Source organism: Phocoena sinus, chromosome 6 (assembly GCF_008692025.1).
Source record: "Phocoena sinus isolate mPhoSin1 chromosome 6, mPhoSin1.pri, whole genome shotgun sequence".
Taxonomy (NCBI): Eukaryota; Metazoa; Chordata; class Mammalia; order Artiodactyla; family Phocoenidae; genus Phocoena; species Phocoena sinus.
The window spans coordinates 107,267,817-107,286,085 of record NC_045768.1 but is presented as its reverse complement, the minus strand read 5'-3'; the positions used below and the strand labels follow the sequence as shown (position 1 = coordinate 107,286,085).

Below are 18,269 nucleotides of genomic sequence, written 5' to 3'. Positions count from 1 at the left end.
CACCTCTGAGGGTTTATGTTATACTCACCCCTCCCCCATCAGGGCTTGCAGGAAAGGAATCGTTGACCTCATCCCCAGGGACAAGGTGAGAGGATCTGAGAGGGGCCTCAGAGCTCCACCCTCCCACCCCCAGGGGCCTCCCTAACTGAATCTGGGAAAGACAGGGCACTCACTGACTCTGTGCCTTGGGGGATCTTTGTCCCTTTCTGTTTCAGGTGACAGAAACTCCAACTCAGATCCATTAAGCTAAGTTGAGAATTGTCGGCTTGTGTATCCAAAGAGTCCAGTTTTCCAGTCTGGGTGCTGGTTTCAGGCCTTAGTATGTCCAGGGGTGCGGCCAAGTCCTTCGGACTTGGTTTCCCGTTCTTGGTTGTGACGTCTTTCTCCAGCTCCACGAGGCAACCAGCTTATCCCGGCCTCGCTGCCAAGGAGGTCAGCGCCAAGAAGAGGCACACCTGATCCTGGGAACTTACCAGGGGATGGGAGGTGGAGAGGAGGCTGGGGTCCCAGCACTGGGCCCTTCAGTGCTACAACTGGGGCAGTCCGGGTAAACTTAGCCTGCAGTGATGCCTGCTTCTTACTGCTCCTCTGTTTTTGCCAGACTCAGTTACCATCCCCCTCTTCCTTACTTACCTGTTCTTGGATCTAAGGTAGGAACCCCCTGAGTTTGCTTTTGCCAGCATCTCAGACTTCAGTGGGAAAGGGTTCTGGGCTCTTCCATTGCAGTTCCTGGGGTCAAAGCTGATCTTACTGTCTGTGCTGTTCCATCCTCGAGGGGCATTCATCAGCCCCCTTAATAGAGCCTGTCAGATGCACTGTGTGTGTCAGTCGAAAGCCCTTCCAGAATACCCAAGCTTTCTTTTTCCACCACACTTTTGCACATATGCCCTCACCTCGAATGCCAGGAGGAGAACAAGGATGGGAAGGTCAGGCACTGTGTGGCCCTTCTCTGCCCTGACGCTATGGCAGCTCTGCCATATGACGCGGCACAAAGAAAGCCTCAGCACCTCCTCTGCCCATCCTTCCAGCCCACCCCTCAGGTCAGAGTTAGCACCACGGCAGTATCTATTTGCCACGCCGGTCCTAACTCTCTCCTTCTCTGGCTAATCCCCAAGTTGTCCTTTAGGTCTCTGCTCAGGAGACAGCACGTCACCTCCTTCAGGAAGTCTTCCCTGACTTGCATTCCCCTGAACCTGCTTTCAGTCACACCCTGTGTATATATAATATATCTCTACCTCTATCTCAGAACATGTTTTATGCTGCCTTTTAATAATGTACCTACTTGCCACACTAGAATATGACGTTTTTGAAGATGAGTGCTATGGCTCAGTCATCTTTGCATTTCCAGGACCCAGCATAGAGCCTGACACACAACAGAAGCTCAGAAATCTTTGTTGGGTACGTGAATGCGTGAATGAAAGAGTGATTAAATGAATGACTACCCTGGTCTGGGAGCCAGGTCATTTTGAAGGTGAAAGAATCAAAAGTTCATTAAGCCTCTTTGAAAAAAGAAAATCGATTTTCTTCTCCCTTCCCTGTGGCTGCAGGAGGAGGTGGTGGATGAAGTAGAGGCTCTTTGTTTCTGCTGATGACGCTGGAGGTCAGGTGGTGCCCTCACCTTCCTGCGAGAAGCCTTGCGACGCGTGGAGTCCTGTGTGCCCTCCCCTTGCACGGTCTACACAGCAGGCCACCCTGCCCCTTCAGCTCTTCTCCTGGGTCCTGAGTGTTTTCTGATTTGTCTGTGTGTGTGCACGTGTGTGTATGTCTGTGTATATGCAAGTAAGCGAGTGTGTGCCTGTGTGTATGCGTGTCTGTGTGTATATGTATGTGTCTGTGTGTACGTGTGTGTGTGCGTGTCTCTGCATAAGTGTGTGTATGTGTGCGCGTCAGCGAGCCACCCGAAGCGATGTGCGGAATCTTGTCTGTCACCTGAGTGCGGGTATGTTAGCGGCGGGGGTGGTCCGTGGCTTCCCTCACTTCTCTGGGGTCGTGTGCTTGGTCTCGCACTGGGAAGGAGCCTTCGGGGTGGAGCCCGGCTGCTATCCGCCTGCTCTTTTGTACTTAAGATCCCTTGGGTCGCATTTGTCTTTTTATTTCAAAAATCCGCTTGGAGATTGAGGATCCCAGTTCATAAAGAAGTTATTTGCTAGAGGAACGACAGAGGAAAGGGGCCGTCAGCGCTTGAGGGTTCTGAATGCATTGTTGCCACAAGACGCTTTGGCCGGGGTCCTGGGGGAGCCCAGATGGGCTTTACCTTCACTGTCTCTCCCCTCCCTGCAGAGCTGCTGCCGGGAAGGCCCTGGGGAGGCCCTGTCTGTTCAGAAGTGGGCTGTGAGGAAGAGCAGTCCTCGGAGACAGCGGAGACGCTGGGGGACTCGGCGATGCTGGGAGACATAGTGACACTGGGGGACACGGCGACACGGAAGGACGCAGTAACGTTGAGGGATGCAGTGATGCTAAGGGGGTATGGGAGACATGGTGACAATAAAGGACACGGTGCTATTGAGAGACACCATGACACTGGGAAGCAGAGTGATGCTAAGAACATGGTGACACTGGGGGACATGGTCACACTGGGGACATGGTGATGTTGGGGGCACCATTACGCTTGTGGAACTATAAGGACATAGTGACAACAAAGAACACGGTGACATTGGGGGACATGGTGACACTGGGAGTCACAGAGACATTGGAGGACACAGTGATGCTGGGAACATGGTGACAGGGGGACACGGTGACATTGGGGACATCGTGCTGCTGGGGGATATGGTGGTGACTGCAGGGGACACTGTGACCTTCCTTCCCCTCTCAGTCCCTCAGTTAGGGCCAAGAAGGATGCCCATGGTCAAAAGAGAAACTGAATCAAGTGGGAAGAAAGGGAGCCCTCGGGAAGGCACGCCGGAGGAAGCGTGCACAGCTGCGGGGATGTGCACCGGTGCTCGGGCGGCTTTAGAGGGATTAGCTGGGAGGCAGGAGGCTGAGGAAGCTAATTATAAAGTTTGTGCAGAGATGAGAGAAGATTATAAGCCCTCTTGTGCACCAAGATTTTAAAAATGAGAGCAGAGTTCTTTCCCCGAAGACGAATGGGGATAAATGGTGAGTAAAGGTAAAAAGGGAGATGTGGGCGCTGGCTGGGCTGCGGCCCAGGAGACCGCGGTCGCCTGTAGTGCGCGCAGCAACGAGGGTCCTGCTAAGTTTGAACCCCGTGTAATCAGGGGAGACCCCTCATCTGATCCTGACTGCGTGCGTGGCAGCCGCTCGGCAGGCCTGGGTTCTGCTGGGCGGCTCTGTGAAGCACGGGTGTCATCGGTCAGCGGCACTTCTTGGGCCCCTGCTCTGTGTCAAGCAGGGGGCTGGGTGCCCTGGGGGGTACAGGTTCTGTGCCCCATGCCTTGGGGTAGTTGGCTAGGAAGGGTATAGGGTGTGGGAAACATTGGGGAGCCGTGCTGAAATTGGGGCTTGCCCCGGACTTGGCTGGAGAAGCCTCCACAAAGGAGGACAGCCGAGGCAGGGCACAGAGAATGCGGGCCGCCCTGCAGGCAGAGCCTCCTAGTCAGGCAGCTGGGTCAGAGTGGAGGATTCCTGCAGGACAAGGCAGGAGCTGGGACTCAGGGCGGAGAGGGCCTTGAATTGTGCAGTAAAGGCCTGGGCTTTTTCTGAGGACACTGCAAACCACCCGAGGGGCTTGGAGCTCTGGAAATGTCCCGAGAGAAGAGGGTTTTGGGACAACTTGGCTGGCCAGTGCACAGAACAGAATGCCATGTGGTGACCTGGGCAGGAAGAGCCTGCAGCTGGCTTTTGCAAGAGTCCCAGATGAGGCAACGGGGCTCCACCACGGCGGGAATAGAAGTGAACGGTTGGGCGAATGGCCTTGACCCCGCGCAGCTGGCCTGCAGCCCTATCTCCCACGTTGGTGGCAGCAGGCTGTGGTACTCACCCGCAGGGTTCATCTTCCAGAGACTTTGGAGGGATGCAGGGGAGCATCCTTGTTCTATTAAAGCAAACCTCCCTGTATAATGGAGAAAAAAGCACGGCATCAGGTGGTGATGAGTTTGAGTTACGAGTCTCCTTGTCTGCACTCCACCCTCAGGGTTCAGGACGAGGGACTCTGCTCCGGCCCTCCCACCTGGCTGCTGGAGGATGTGAGTGCAGACAGCCTGGACTCCCCCATGTTCACACATGACACTTTGCTCTGAGAGGGAGGGCAGGGCGCCTGGGTCTCCTGACCACTTGTTTGGTATTCTTATGTCCCCTTATTCACCCACCTCCTTAGGAGGTAAACTCTACACTATTCAAAGGAGTTCAAGGTGCTGGAAGAGGGTAAGAGAAACAGCAAGAGAAAGGAGAGGAATGAAGGTGTACTGATGCTTGCTCTGTGCGCGTAAATTCATTGAATCCTTGTAACCACTATGCAGGTCAATATGGCTGCATGTTACCAAAACACAGACTATGTCATCAACCTCCTGGATCACACAGCCAATAAGTGGGGGGTGAGGGGTGGGATTTGAATTCAGATCTTCCCATGCCAAACCTTTGGCCTTCCTTCTACTCATCAAAATGGATTAACCTGCCTCTACAAGTTTGAGTGGAGCAGATTTGGGGTGGGCAGGGAGCGCCTCTGTAACGAGGGGGAGGAAACGCACAGACCCGCTCTCTGACTTTCCTCTTCCTTCGATCCATTTCAGCTGCCTGGTCCTCCACACCATGAACAGCACCCCGAGGGATGCCCAGGCCCCCGGACACCGCGAGTGCCTCCTGCCTTCTGTGGCCCGGACCCCCTCTGTCACCCAGGTCATGCCAGCCAAGAAGATAACTTTCCTCAAGCGAGGGGATCCCCAGTTTGCTGGGGTTCGCCTGGCCGTTCACCGACGCGCCTTCAGGAGTTTCGGGGCCCTGATGGATGAGCTCTCGCAGCGCATGCCGCTCTCCTTTGGGGTGCGCTCCGTCACCACACCCCGGGGCCTGCACGGCCTCAGCACCCTGGAGCAGCTGCAAGACGGCGGCTGCTACCTCTGCTCCGATAAGAAGCCCCCCAAGACCCCCAGCGGGCCGGGCCGGCCACGGGGGAGAAGCCCTTCTCAGCAGTCACGGGATTTCGAAGGCTGCTGCGAGGCACCTGGAACGGCTTCTTCCTGCAAAAGTCTCAGAGCCCCGAGGAGGATAACGCTGGTTAAGAACGGCGACCCTCGATACCAGCAGACAGCGGTGCTCAGTCACAGGAACCTGACGGCCTTTCTCAGCAAAGCCTCGGATCTGCTGCACTTTCCCGTGAAGCAGGTGTACACAACCGGTGGGAAAAAGGTAGGCTGTCGGGTATGACATTTCCTTAAAAGATTCCCTGGACCTCAGCTCAAAACACTCAGGTGGAACTGAGAAGTTATTCCTTTAAAAGAGGCACTGATTGCCCCGCTACTAATTAAAGGTGAGTAGAGTGGAGACATCCAGTCAGTTAATCAAACAAGCAATTGTTCTTCATATTTTCAGCTACCATTTAGCAAGTGTTTAGTACCTGTTCCTTGCACACTTTGTTTTCTTATCCAATCCTCTTAACCTATTTTGGTGAGAGCTCAGTGTAGGAGACACAAAAGATTCAAAGTGCTTTAAGCAGAAAGCAATTTCCCGCAGGGCACTGGGGGGACTTTCAAATCTTTGGAAAGCCGCGGGAGCGAACTCCAAGTTGGGTGTGCAGGATTGGCTCCCAGCACCCTGCAGAAAGCTGCTAACTCCGCTCCAAGCCACTGTGATTGGGCTGAGAAGGACCCCTCTGTAGTGGAACCGAAGCTTATAAAGCTGGGTCGGCAACCTGCCCCAGCTGCATCTTAATGCCCAGGGACACCAGCCACTGCTGCCTGAGTGCCATCGCCTCCCGATGCCCACAGACTTGCTTTGTAGCCACACACAGCCAGAAGCAAGAAGAGACAGTGTCTATCTCGCTTGCCATCCCAGGCTTGACCTACCTGATGGAACCCGATCGGCATCCGGCCTAACTGGCAAGAAGGCTAGTGAATGTAACTTTTGCCCTCCTGGGTTTTGCTGAACATGAATGTAACCCAAGATGGGCAGGCTGGAGGACGGAGGTTGATTGATCTAATCCACATAAACTCTCACAGTCTAGTCCTATAGCTACTGACACCTGTATACGCCATGCTACTTAAATTTATAACAGCAGCTACAGCAGCGCATCCCCACCTAACAATGGAACCATCCCTCCTACCATCGAGACATATTCCCCTGCTCCCCAAATTTGCATCTGTGCTGTACCATTCTCTTTCAGCTCAGTCACGATCCCACCTTTATACCCTCTATCTTAAGAGCCCTTTCTTTCATTTCCTTGTTAATAAGCATACCCTTCTAATTGGAGAAAACGAAAAAGAACAGATTCTGTACTTTAAAGATGGAACGAAATCCCCCAACGTCGCTAATTATGATGTAATGCTATAAATTGTGCAAATCATCAGATAGGCAGGCTCCTTGGGACCAGGTGAGATTTTTCTAAAAGCAGGGACCTGCTTCCTGGAATGCGATCCAGCACTGATGTTGCCTGCACGACCCAGCCTGGGATGTCATGATGGTGGGGGGTAGGGTAGGTGGTGGGAGGATGACCCACGCGTCTGGGCAAGAGCCTAGAGAACAATTGGAGGAGGGAGAGAAAGGCCATCTGTGCCTTGTCTTTCTCTGCTCCACTAGGGGCAGAAGCAGAGGCCCTGGGCTCAGATTAGACTGGAAAGCACAGATCAGACCCAAGAGAGGACTCTGCCTGGAAAAAGTGTGAGATAGTGAATCAGGTCTCCATATGGGAGCCCTGGACCTTCTGTTATGGTTGCTCTAAAAAATACACATTCCGGAGGGAGGAGTGTGGGCGGGGAAGCAAGTCAAAGTCTTCTTGAAGTCTTTTCCACCTGAGTATCAAGAATAACTTCTAAACCACAGGCCTCGTACCAGGTGGAGGGAGGGCTGTAGGTAGAGAAAAAGATCATGGTGGGAGGACCTCAGCCCCCCGCCAGTCATGGATGCGTATTGAGGAGTGAATGGGATCCTTCCCTTGGATCAGAAATCTGGGGTGAGATGTGCAAATATCAGGAAAGGGACCAGCGACAGTGGATTCTCCCTCTACCTATGTCTCGCTGGACAGAAGCGGGTCCTACAGACCACGTCTCCTGATTCAACACTCTGCTTCCCCAGGTGGACTCTCTGAAGGGTCTGCTACACAGCCCCTCAGTGCTGGTATGTGCCGGTCACGAGCCCTTCAGACCTCTGGCAGTGGAAGATGTCAGAAGAAATGGAAGTGAACCTTTATCTGGGCAGACTTCAAGGAGGAAAAGCGGTGAGTTTGTTCCGCAGGATCCCCAACCTTATTCGCACTGGACGGTGGTTTGGTAGGGCTGGGCAGGTATCCTTTCTAGATAATTTTAAAAACCTGCCTTTGGCTCCGGGTCTGGGGCATCCCATTTGTTTGGGGGTCTCTCTTGCCTCTTTTTCCTTCTCATCACCATCAGCCTTAACTAGGTTGAACATTTGGCTGGGCTGAGAGAGATGGGAGTCTGGTATTTAAACAGGGATTTAAAGATCTTGAACGTTAAGCTTCTAGGATCTAAAATAAACTTTGTTAAGAACCATAGTGGGCATGACATGGAGGCAGTGGACCATGGATATGTGGCCTTTGCATCTTTCAAGAGTCATGACTGTCTTAGGCAACAGTGAGGACCCAACAGACCAAAACAGATGATAACCATTGATCATCTATCCATCCATCAATCTATACAGCCAACCATCCATCCATCCGGGTACCAGAGGTAGCCTTCATTATTAAACAACAACGACCACAACAAAAACCCAAAAAGCAAAATTACTGGAATGACAATGGGCAAATTTTGGCGAGTAAACAAAATAATATCCTTTGTTGAAAAGCTATGAAGAGAAAGACAGCAATGGTTTCGGTGATTGAATCATGCTTGGTGTTGGATGTACAAAGGCCCGTCAGCCACAGCCCCTCCTCTGGAGGAGCCCCCAGTCTCATCTGGTGCTTATGGAGGAACAGGACTGAGCAAATCCTTCTCCTGCCCAGATGGACTCAGGAGGTCTGCTCTTCTGCCGGCCATAGGCTCAGCCTCTGCCGGCCCCGCCCTCTTGCCAAGCATTAGCTCAGGAGATGAAATGAGAAAGTACCAAGGGCTACGTTATCTCTCGGGATCATGTCTTTCTATCCCCAGTGACCCCCTCTTCTTCTCTTTTTCATGGCTGAGGGGCAGGCTTAGCTACCACGACCTGCTGTCATGTGTCCAGGTCCTTCCTTGCAACCATTTATCAACCCCAAATCTTGATGAGTGTAAAGATGATAAATCATCACTAATAATTGCAAAGCAGTTTCCAGTTACAATCAGGTGTGTCTGCAGCAGCTTATTGATTTTTGCTTCCTGTGCCGTGGGTGGGTGTGAGCAGACCTGGGATTTAGCTCTGGGCACCGATGCTCTGCAGTCAGCTCTACGGTCTATGGAGAACCTACTTTGCGCCAGCGACTTTGCAGGAAGCTTTACATGCACTGCCTGACATCCTCAAAACAAACCTACCCGTTAGATACCATGACTCGTATTTCACAGCTCAGGAAAGAGGCTCTGCCAGAGACTGCACAGCTAGGAAGTGGCAGGGTCGAGGCTGAATTTGGACTTCAGGCTCATGTCGCTGGGCTCTGCTGCTTCACACCCTGGCAGCTCCGTGAATATTCGTTCTAGCATGGTTTCTGTCCTTCCTGCTGGTTGTGGAGGTGGCAGGGGTATACAGACCGTGGAAGGCTCATGACTGGCCTTGACTCTTCTATCCCCAAGCGCTCGCCGGCAGCTCACTATCTTTCCTTCTTTTCTCTTGCTTGTCATCGTGCACCAGGGAGCTGGGGGCCCAAAGCCAAGCAGAGCGTGATCCACGCGCGGTCCAGGCCAGGCAGCAGGCCACGGCGCTGCTCCTTGCTGTCAGAGAGGTCTGGGCTCGGTGACCCCTCGGTGCCTCTGCAAAGTGCCTGCACGTGCCCTGCTCCTGACGGGAACCCTCAGGGCACACCTGGCCAGCTCAGCCCGTCGGTAGCCGGTGAAGACATTGAGAAGAACGTGCGTGTGAACGAGGACGGCAGCTTGTCCGTGGAGATGAAAGTCCGCTTCCACCTACAGGGGGAGGACCTGCTCCTGTGGTCCAGGAGGGTCGGGAGGGCCAGCAGTCTCACAGCGGCCAGTGGGGTGGGCCCCGTCCTGGGGCAGGCAGATCCCCTCGGCTGTGTGTGGAGGGGACCCCCTAGGGACCCCTCAGAGCCTGGGGCACAGGGACTGGGGCCCTGCGAGGCAGGAGGTGTGGGAGCCTTTGACCGAGGCCGGTGGCAGCCGGGGTCTAGATATGAGATCTGGATGAACCCCCTTTATGCCCCCCAGGGAGAGCAGACAGCCTCTCAGAGGAGGTCTGGGCTGCCCCAGAGGTCCCACTCCAGGACCCCCAGGAGCCAAGGGGTCGCCAGCAGGAAAAGAAGGAGCAAAGACAGCGCCAGCCCTTCCTCCAGTGACAGAGCCCCTGAAGGCTCTGAGAACAACTCTTCTTTCTGCTCCAGGTCCCTGGAGGATGGTGTGGGCAGCTGTGGCCCACGTCTGGCCTCAGGGGCTGGTGAGAGCACAGGCGAGGGAGCAATGCCGGGCCTCAGAGAGCACCGTGGCTGCCTGAAACCCGGGACCCGAGGCCCGGCAGACGCTTTTCCTGACTCCTTGGCAAGTGGCGGGTCTCACGAGGAGTCCAGTGAAACGGGTGAACTGCACCAGGGCCGCCCCAGCAAGAAGAGCTGGGCCGCGACTTCCTGGGGGGCCACCCAGGGGGGAGGCCCCGGCTCCCCCGCTGTGGGCCCCTCGTCTGTAAGGAAAGAGGGCCCCCGGGCAGCCTCTGGGGAGGACGCAGGAGGCCACCGTCCACCTTCTGCCTGTACCTCAGCCCCAGGCAGGAGCAGAAAGCAGCAGAGCAGAGCCGGCACCCTGTCCTTACCCAGCGTTTCTGTCCTCAGCCGAGGGTCCCAGAGGGACCGCCCCGGGCAACACCACCACCCAAAGGACACCCACTGCCCACTCGGCTTGCCTGTGTCCAGGCCAGTGCCGGGGCCTCCCAGCAGAGGCAGGGCCCGCCCAGACAACCCAGCGCCTGGCCCTTCGGAAAGCCCACACAGCCGCGGGAGCCGGGCCTCCCGGGACCCGGGGCCCTGCTTCTCCGCCACTCTTTATTCCCGGGACACGCGAGGGTTCAGCAGCATTCCCACCACCCCTGTGAGCAATTCTGACTGTGCTTCCAATTTCCACCCCCCAAATTCCCCCGCTGCTGAGACCGAAGGGGACCCTGAGTTCAGGGCGTGTTCACCAGCTCCCACACCTTCAGACACATCTGGCTCTTTCAACTCGCAAGCTGATGGCCTGGGTGAAAAGGCAGGGGGTGACAGTCCCAAGCCTTCCTGGCCCTTGGTCCTGCCAGTCGGGTGGCCCGAGGGAGGGAGGCCGGGAGTGCACGGGGCCAGCTGCTGCTCGCAGCTGGGCGCATCCCCGGCCCTCGGTTCCCCCGGTGGGAAGACGCAGTCGCTGCCAGCCTCCCAGTCTTGGGGCGGCCAGGGCCCCTTCTCTGAGGCCTGCTCGGTGTGCAGCAGGTACTGTCCCATGCCTCGCAAGCCACGGCCCTCGGGCAAGAAACATCCTTTGTGTACCCTCAGCCACAGCGAGGGCACCCACAGTGCTGATGGTGAGCCGGGCGGGGCCGAGGCGGGGGAGGAAAAGCTGGACGTGTGGCGCCCTCGGCCCCCTGGCTCTCCGGGAGGGGCCGTGGGGAGAGCAGTCAGAGCCGTGAGAAGGGGTGGCTCCCACCGCGGTCCCAAGCTCGGGAGAATGTTCCAGGAGAAGGTCTCGGGCGGAGGAGACCTGGAGGAGCAAAAGGAAGGTGGCTGCATGATGCTGGGCACCCTGCCCCGAGCCTCCCCAGGAGCGGTGGTCCGTGCATGGCTGAGCAACATCTCGGAGGAGCCCGTGAAATACGAGATGGTGGACGAGGGCGAAGACCTGGCTGGGCGCAGCCCGGAAGGTCCCGAGGAGGACCCTGTTGACCAATATCCCCCAGATGGCCTGGAAGGGTCAGTGCAGGCCAGACAAGTGCCCCTGGAAGGGGCGGCCAGTGAGAAAGCAGAACCAGATGCAGCCCTCCCAGGGACGGGCAGCACTGGTCCCAGGTCAGGAGAGGGCCTGCCTTGCAGTGGGGTTTCAGAAGCCCCTACGGAGGCCGGCAGAGGCAAAGGAGCGGCTGTGGACCGTGCGATGGGCCAGTGCGTGCTTCCCAGCAGGGTCTCTTCCTCCATACACATCATGAAGGCGCTGATGGGATCCAGGCCAGGCCGGCCCAGCAGTGTGCCCGAAGTGTCCAGCTCAGAGGGCAGGAGACTCGGCCGCTCGGCCCAGGCCCTCGTCACCTGTCTCGCCAGGCTCCGCTTCTTTGATGATGACCTTGGGTCTCCCGCTGGCAAAGTGAGGTTCACAGACTCTCCTCGGTACCAGGAGCTCCTGAGCACCTTGCAGGCCCTGTGGCCAGGGAGTGGCCTTGGGCACAGAGAGCTGGACTCGGGCCTCCAGGAGCTAGGCTGGGGCCAGGCCCTGCCGGACCTTGGGTCCCACACTGCAGCTGAGGACTTCACGCCAACGTCCTCCTCTGGTGTGGATGTTGGCAGTGGTTCCGGAGGCTCGGGGGAGGGACACGGGCCCTGCACCGTGGACTGCGCCCTGGTCCCTGAGAGGATGGGGCTGCCCTCAAGCATCCCCTGCCAGAGGCCTGATTCCAGAATCTCAGGGAACCCAGAGGATCCGGGAAACCAACAGACGAGTGGTTCCGAGGCTGGTGGTGCCTCCAGTGAGGACAGGGCCGAAAGAAACAGTGGGGAGCAGATGTTGGGCAGTGACCTGGACCAAGGTGTTAAAAACACGATGCAAGAAGAGGGGGTACAATTAGAGGAAATAAAAGAGGAAAAAGAAAGAGCAGAACTGCAAGAAGAGGGTGTTAAAGGGTTTCCCAAAGAGGAAGGAATCACAGGACGAGAATCGTCAGGGGCGGGCTCTCAGGATGCGGCGGGTGCCAGGGAAGACAAGAGCCTGCAGGAAGAGCAGGGAGACCCCCCCTCGGCCACACTGAGCCCCCCAGGGAAGAGAGAGAGCCCGAAAGAGCGCTCTAAGAGCCTCAGGGAGAGTGACCCAGACGCCAGCGGGAGTCGAGGTGGCCCCAACGCTGAGCCTTCTTTGGAGAAGTTGTCCACAGCAACTGAGACAGGCTGTAGGCAAACCCAGGCCAAGCTTACCCAGGGGGCGGAGGAGAGGGGCACTTCCACAGCCCGCAGAGGGCCTCTGGACCCTGACCCCCTCTGGGTGTCCAAGTTGCTGAAGAACATGGAGAAGGCCTTCATGGCCCACCTCGCCACTGCCACGGCCGAGCTCCAAGCCCGCTGGGGCCTGGAGAGCAACGACCTGCTGGACCAGATGGTGGCCGAGCTGCAGCAGGACGTGGGCCGGCGGCTCCAGGACCACATCGAGAAGGAGCTCCGCAAGGTGCAGAGCCGGGCGGGGGGTACGGCGCCGGGGCCACCCAGGGAAGCCCTCCGCTGGGAGACGCCCCAGCAGACCAAGCAGTACGGGCAGCACCCCCAGGGCCTGAGTGACCTCTCAGATTCCTCCGAGCACACGCAGGGCCGGGGGCCCCCCTCCTTCTCCCTGGAGGACGTGCCAACCTTCAGAGGAGCCCTGGGGACCCGGCTCGGGGAGCAGGTTGAGGAGGAGGGGTTCTGTCCCTGCGAGGCCTGCATGAGGAAGAAAGTGGCCCCTGCATCCCCGAGGGACGCAGTGCGGGCGGCCAGTGCGCCCGTCAGAGAGGCCTTTGACCTGCAGCAAATTCTGCAGAAGAAGAAAGGAAGATGTGCGGACGGGGAGACAGCAGAGGCGGCCCCTGCAAAGAGGGGGATGGAGCCCCTCGAGAGGGACCCCTCGGGGACGGACCCTGTCCGGGGAGCAGACGGAGGCCCTGAGCTGGGATCAGGCCAGGGCCCCGGGGTGGAGGTGGGGCACGAGACCCTCAGCAGAGATGAAGCCCCCCGGGGGGCAGAGGAGGGGGCAACTGCTGAGAAGAGAGAAAGGAAAACAGACCCCTTTGTAGGCAGCTACCCGGACGGGGTGGGGTGGGGGAAGCAGGGTGTGGGCAGGGAAGAAGGAGACCCAGAGGTGGGCTCTGGGGCTGAGGACACTGGGGCGGGTGAAGCCCCGGGAGGAAGTGACCCAAGTCCAGGAGGACAGAACGCTGGTGCTGAAAGTGCAGAGGCCCAGGGAGCTGACGGGGAGCAACAGGCAGAGTCAGGAGGAGGAAATCGAGGTAAGAGAGAAGCGCGCCCTCAGCTTGGCCTCGGACACCGCCAGTCGCGTGAGGCTTCTAGAAACAGCAGCTCAGACCAGGAGGGCAGGCCCACGCCGTCCCCGGCCCCAGGTGCAGACTCCCCCCGCCAAAGGTCAGGCCTCTCGTCCTCCAGCGCATCATCTCTGGCGAACTGCTCTCGGCTCTCTCAGAAAAGCTCCGAAGATGAGCCTTCAGACAGACCCACGAGGAGCCTTGAAGATGAGGCCAAGGGCGTCCCTGATCCAGAGACAAAAGTCACAGGCACGTGTCCAGAAAGCTCCCCTTCTGAGCAAGACAGGGCCCCCTCAGGCTCGAGGATGCCAGAGCGAGGAACAGATGAAGGTTTGACTCCAGAGCTGGGGGAAGAGGGAGGCCCAGCTCCAGAGCAGGGGACAGAGAGAGGCTCTGACTTAGAAGCTGAGAAGGTAGTGAAAAGTCTCACTTCCACAGAAGTGATATTTAAAACCCTCCCCATGGACAGGACAGATGGCTTTGGCCAAGACGACTTTGATTTCTAAGGATCCAGCTGCAAGACAGTCCTGAGTCTGGAGCTCAGCCTACTGGAGATGCATAAGGGACATGGGCGAAGGTCAAGGACTTGCCAAGGGCATGGCCACCCCACACTGCCCCAGTTCTAAATTCTGGGGTTTCCAAGGCCCCATCGGCCTGTCCACCCACTGCGTGAAAGAGGGCCATCCCAGATCTTCCCCATTATACGAGGTCAGCTGCCCCAGCATTCGCCTGCTGGGCCCAGGAGGATGGAACTGCCTGGCAACCGTCCAAGAGAGGTTTTGTTTGTGTGTTTGTTTTTTGCTGGTGAGTGTTTCCCTTATTCTTTGCCTATTGATCTCCAGTTATTTCTCTCCTGGGCCTCTCCTGGGCACTGATGTCTCTCGACTTTGCAGTGCTTTTTTCTAGTCTTGACTATATTTGGTGATTCTGCAGATGTGAAAATTTGGAGAGAAGAGGATAAATTCAGGATCACTGGACAAAGTTTGTTCTCAGCCCCCAAGTTCAAGTGTCTTTCCTTAATTCTTTTCTTTTTTTGGAATGAAAAAAATTGGAAAATGCAAAAGAGCAGAAAGAAGGAAAAGTAGTCACTCGTAATCCCACCCCTCAGGGATGACTCGTGGTAGCATTGGATGTATTTCCTTCCCATCATTTTTCTAATTATTTGATAGATGTGTGTTTAAACTTCTTTTTTTAACATAATTTGAGAATTCCCCCCATTAATCTCAAAATCTTCATAAACCTATTTTTAATACCTGAATAATGTTTTTAATACCTGAATAATGTTTTTAATGCCCAAATAATATGAGATTATAAAATGCTTTTTCACCATCTCCCTTTTGTTGACCATTTGGATGGTTTCCATTATTTTTTCCATATATATATGTGTGTGTGTGTGTGTGTATATATATATATATATATATATATATATATATATATATATTTTTTTTTTTTTTTTTTTTTTTTTTTTCCCTGAATAGCAGATGATTTCCTTAGGATAGATTCCCAGGCATGGAATTACTGGGTCTAAAGATATCGACTTTTTTAAGGCTCTTGATACCTTCTGTCAAATTGTTTTTCTAAAGGTCTACTAAGCTGTACTAAGTTACATCACCTGGTCTGCCACATTCCCAACCGTGTTTGGTAGAGTCATTAAAAATGAGAAATCTTTTGCTAATTTTATTTTAATGTGGAACTATTTTAGCTATATTTGATTGCTAATGAGATTAAAGAGTTTTCTAGTTTTTTAAAAAGCCATTCGCATATAAATTATACATGTATGCCTTTTACCCATTTTCAGCTGGAATTCTAGCTTTTTTTAAACAAATTGATGTACACGTGTCCTTTACAATTTTTAAACACTCTGTTTATCATTTTTGAGATTGAAAAAATGCCCTTTCTCGGCAGGCTTCTCCAGCAAGCCTTGGACTAGGGCTGTCTGGATCGGGGGGTCCTTAGTGGGGCAGAATTTCCTGCAAGCGTTCTCACCAGCATACAGGACCACTCTGTGTGTTCAGAATTTTTAAAGCGGAGGTCTGTGCTATAAGAACAGGTATTGTTCACTGGTTGTTCAAATGTAAATGTTCATGTAAAAAATAAAGAAAATAAATACATTAATAATAGAAAATAAAGCAAATGTTGGGTGTAGGCTGTGTCCTCATTCCCAAAGTCATCTGTTCTGTTCTGTTTCTTTTCTTTTCTTTTCTTTTTTTTTTTTAAATTTGTTTATTTATTTATGGCTGCATTGGGTCTTTGTTGCTGCGTGCGGGCTTTCTCTAATTGCGTTGATGGGGAGGCGCGCTACTCTTCACTGCAATGTGCGAGCTTCCCATTGCGGTGGCTTCTCTTGTTGTGGAGCATGGGCTCTAGGCGCAAGGGCTTCAGTAGTTGTGGCTTGCGGGCTCTAGAGCGCAGGCTCAGTAGTTGTGGCGCACAGGCTTTGTTGCTCTGCGGCATGTAGGATCTTCCCGGACCAGGGCTCGAACCTGGTCGATGTCCCCTGCATTGGCAGGCGGATTCTTAACCACTGCACCACCAGGGAAGTCCCTGTTCTGCTCTGTTTCTGAATGCTGAAGATGTTCTTCATAAAATTTGACATGCTTTTAAAATTTCTTGTGGAGGCGAGTCTTTAAAGTTTTTACATTGAAAGTATATGTGGAAAAGAATATATGTATGTATCTGTATAACTGGATCACTTTGCTGTACACCAGAAACTAACACAATATCTATTTACACACACACATATGTACATATGAACTGGTATCCTAGCCAGAAGCCCCCAGTGAAACAGATTGCATTGTGAGCTTGGATTAGATATGGTGATATGCAGGATTGTCTAGAACTTATTATTATTAGTTGACATGGAGCATTCACTGTGCACCTCTTCTGTGACTTGAGGTCCTCAGTCATTTCCTAAGAGTTGTTCCAACCTCTTTGTTTCATAATCTGCTATCTCCCCAAATGACAGAGACAGCCACCACTGGCACCTACTGACCCAGCACTTCACTAAAATGGCATGTCCACCTCTGGTCAAGAGAAGGCAATGGAAAGAGGGTGGGACTTGGAGTTGGATGACCAGACTCAAGTTCCAATGATGGCACCTCAGCTGCAACCTCTGTGAAATGGACCAAGTAATATTTTGCTCACTGCATTGTTGAGAAGTAGATGAGATAACATATGAAACTTCATTACATGTGTATTGGGAAAATACCAATATTTTAATTAGAACTGCTAAGTTTTCAATGCCTATGATGTATCAGGTACCACAGGAACATAAATGATCTCATTTAGTCTTCTCAACGTGTCTGTGAAGTAAGCAAGTCGACAGTTATCCTCATTTCAAAAATGAAGTAACCGAGGTGGAGGAGTCTTAGGTAAACTTGTCCAAGTTCACGCAGTTAGTTAGAGGCAAAGCCAGGATTTACTCTCAGATATTTCAGACTCTGAAGTCCACGTCCTTTTCCACTGTATCATATTTTTTTCATTTTGATTTGGGTTCCCTAACTAAATCATTTAGCTAAAGGTGATCAAAGATTTGCTGGATGAATTTACTGCAAAAGAGTTAAGACTTAGGACAGTAGATTAGATGGGATTTTTTGGTTCAACCAATCGTATTACGTCCTTAGTAATGTTCTAATTACATACAGACATTGGGAGCTTGAGATAACCTGTTTTTTTAAAGCTAAGAGTTGAACTCAAAAGTTTTCTAGCCACAGAATTCTCCTTTTAGTTACAAACTCATCTTCTTGAAGCCTCCAGGAACTGGGTTGGCCAAAAAGTTTGTTCGACGCTATGGAAAAACCCGAACGAACTTTTTGGCCAACCCAATATTTCTGCTTTTATATTAAAAAACTTGCTGTTAATGGAAAACTGTGTCTTCTTCTGCCTTGGAGGTAAAGTATTTCAGGGCCATCAGCCAAGGTGGGGATCTGAAATCCCCACTGAAATCCCCACTGAACGTCTCCTCTGCACCCCTCTTCTCTACAGCGACCATACTGCACAGGCCTCTAAAATTGAGCACCTCTTGAAAATGTTGGGCTTCCTGTAGCCCATCCCTGAACCAAAACTTGGTGCGTTTGCAACGCAAAGAGTTGCCAAAGTACTTTTAGTATCAGTGGTAATGCAAGCATTTTTAGCCAGCAGAGTCTCACCTTGAAGTAAGTGGGAGAGGGAAGTGAGTGAATAGAAACCAAGCTCTTCTCCCCCCTCCTCTGTCCTTCTGCTGGGGATCAGAGATTTCAGATCAAAGGGACCGTTTTTCAGTGGCTGGGAACTAAAGCCTCGTGTCCAGGTCCCATGCCAGAGATTCTGAATTTATTGGTCTGGAATCGGGCTCCAGCACAGCTGCTTTGTCCAGCTCCCAGATGTACGTAGCGTTCAGTCCAGGTGGCCCGTCACTGATTTAGTCCAGCTTCCTTTTTCCAGGTGAGGAGACACCCATCTTGAATAAATGAATTGCCTAAACCATGCGGCTGGATAAGTGGCTACTCTGAGAGCAGACCCCAGGTCTTTCTCTGGAGCTCGCTTCACATTCTGTCCCCGAGCTGAGCGAGGCCCTGCCGGAGAACTCAAGGAGCAGCCAGCCTTGTCACCCAGACCCTTGCGCCCCTCCCCTGCTTGCCCCCAACTCCCCCTGCCCGCCCCCCAACTCCCCCTGCCCTAGCTCCCTGCCCCTGAGTCTGACCCGGCGACCCAGCTGCTGTCTCCAGGAGGGCCCTTCTAAGGTGTCCAGGGCAGAATTAACCTGTCCTTTGTCTGCACAGCCTTCAGTACAAGTACAGCTGTGACGCAGACGTGTTCTGAGACATTTCCACATAAATCAGAGGCCGGGGTGGAGG

At 53.7% G+C, this 18,269-nt stretch overlaps 1 protein-coding gene across 1 annotated transcript; it reads left to right on the top strand.

Moving 5' to 3' along the window:
* The first annotated feature begins 4,704 nt into the window (after positions 1 to 4,704).
* On the top strand, positions 4,705 to 13,609 carry RP1L1 (RP1 like 1). The gene is made up of 5 exons (XM_032633909.1): positions 4,705 to 5,301; positions 7,183 to 7,324; positions 8,881 to 13,205; positions 13,291 to 13,449; positions 13,556 to 13,609. Exons 1-5 carry the CDS (start codon positions 4,705 to 4,707, stop codon positions 13,607 to 13,609), a joined length of 5,277 nt encoding a protein of 1,758 aa, XP_032489800.1.
* The last annotated feature ends 4,660 nt before the right edge of the window (positions 13,610 to 18,269 follow it).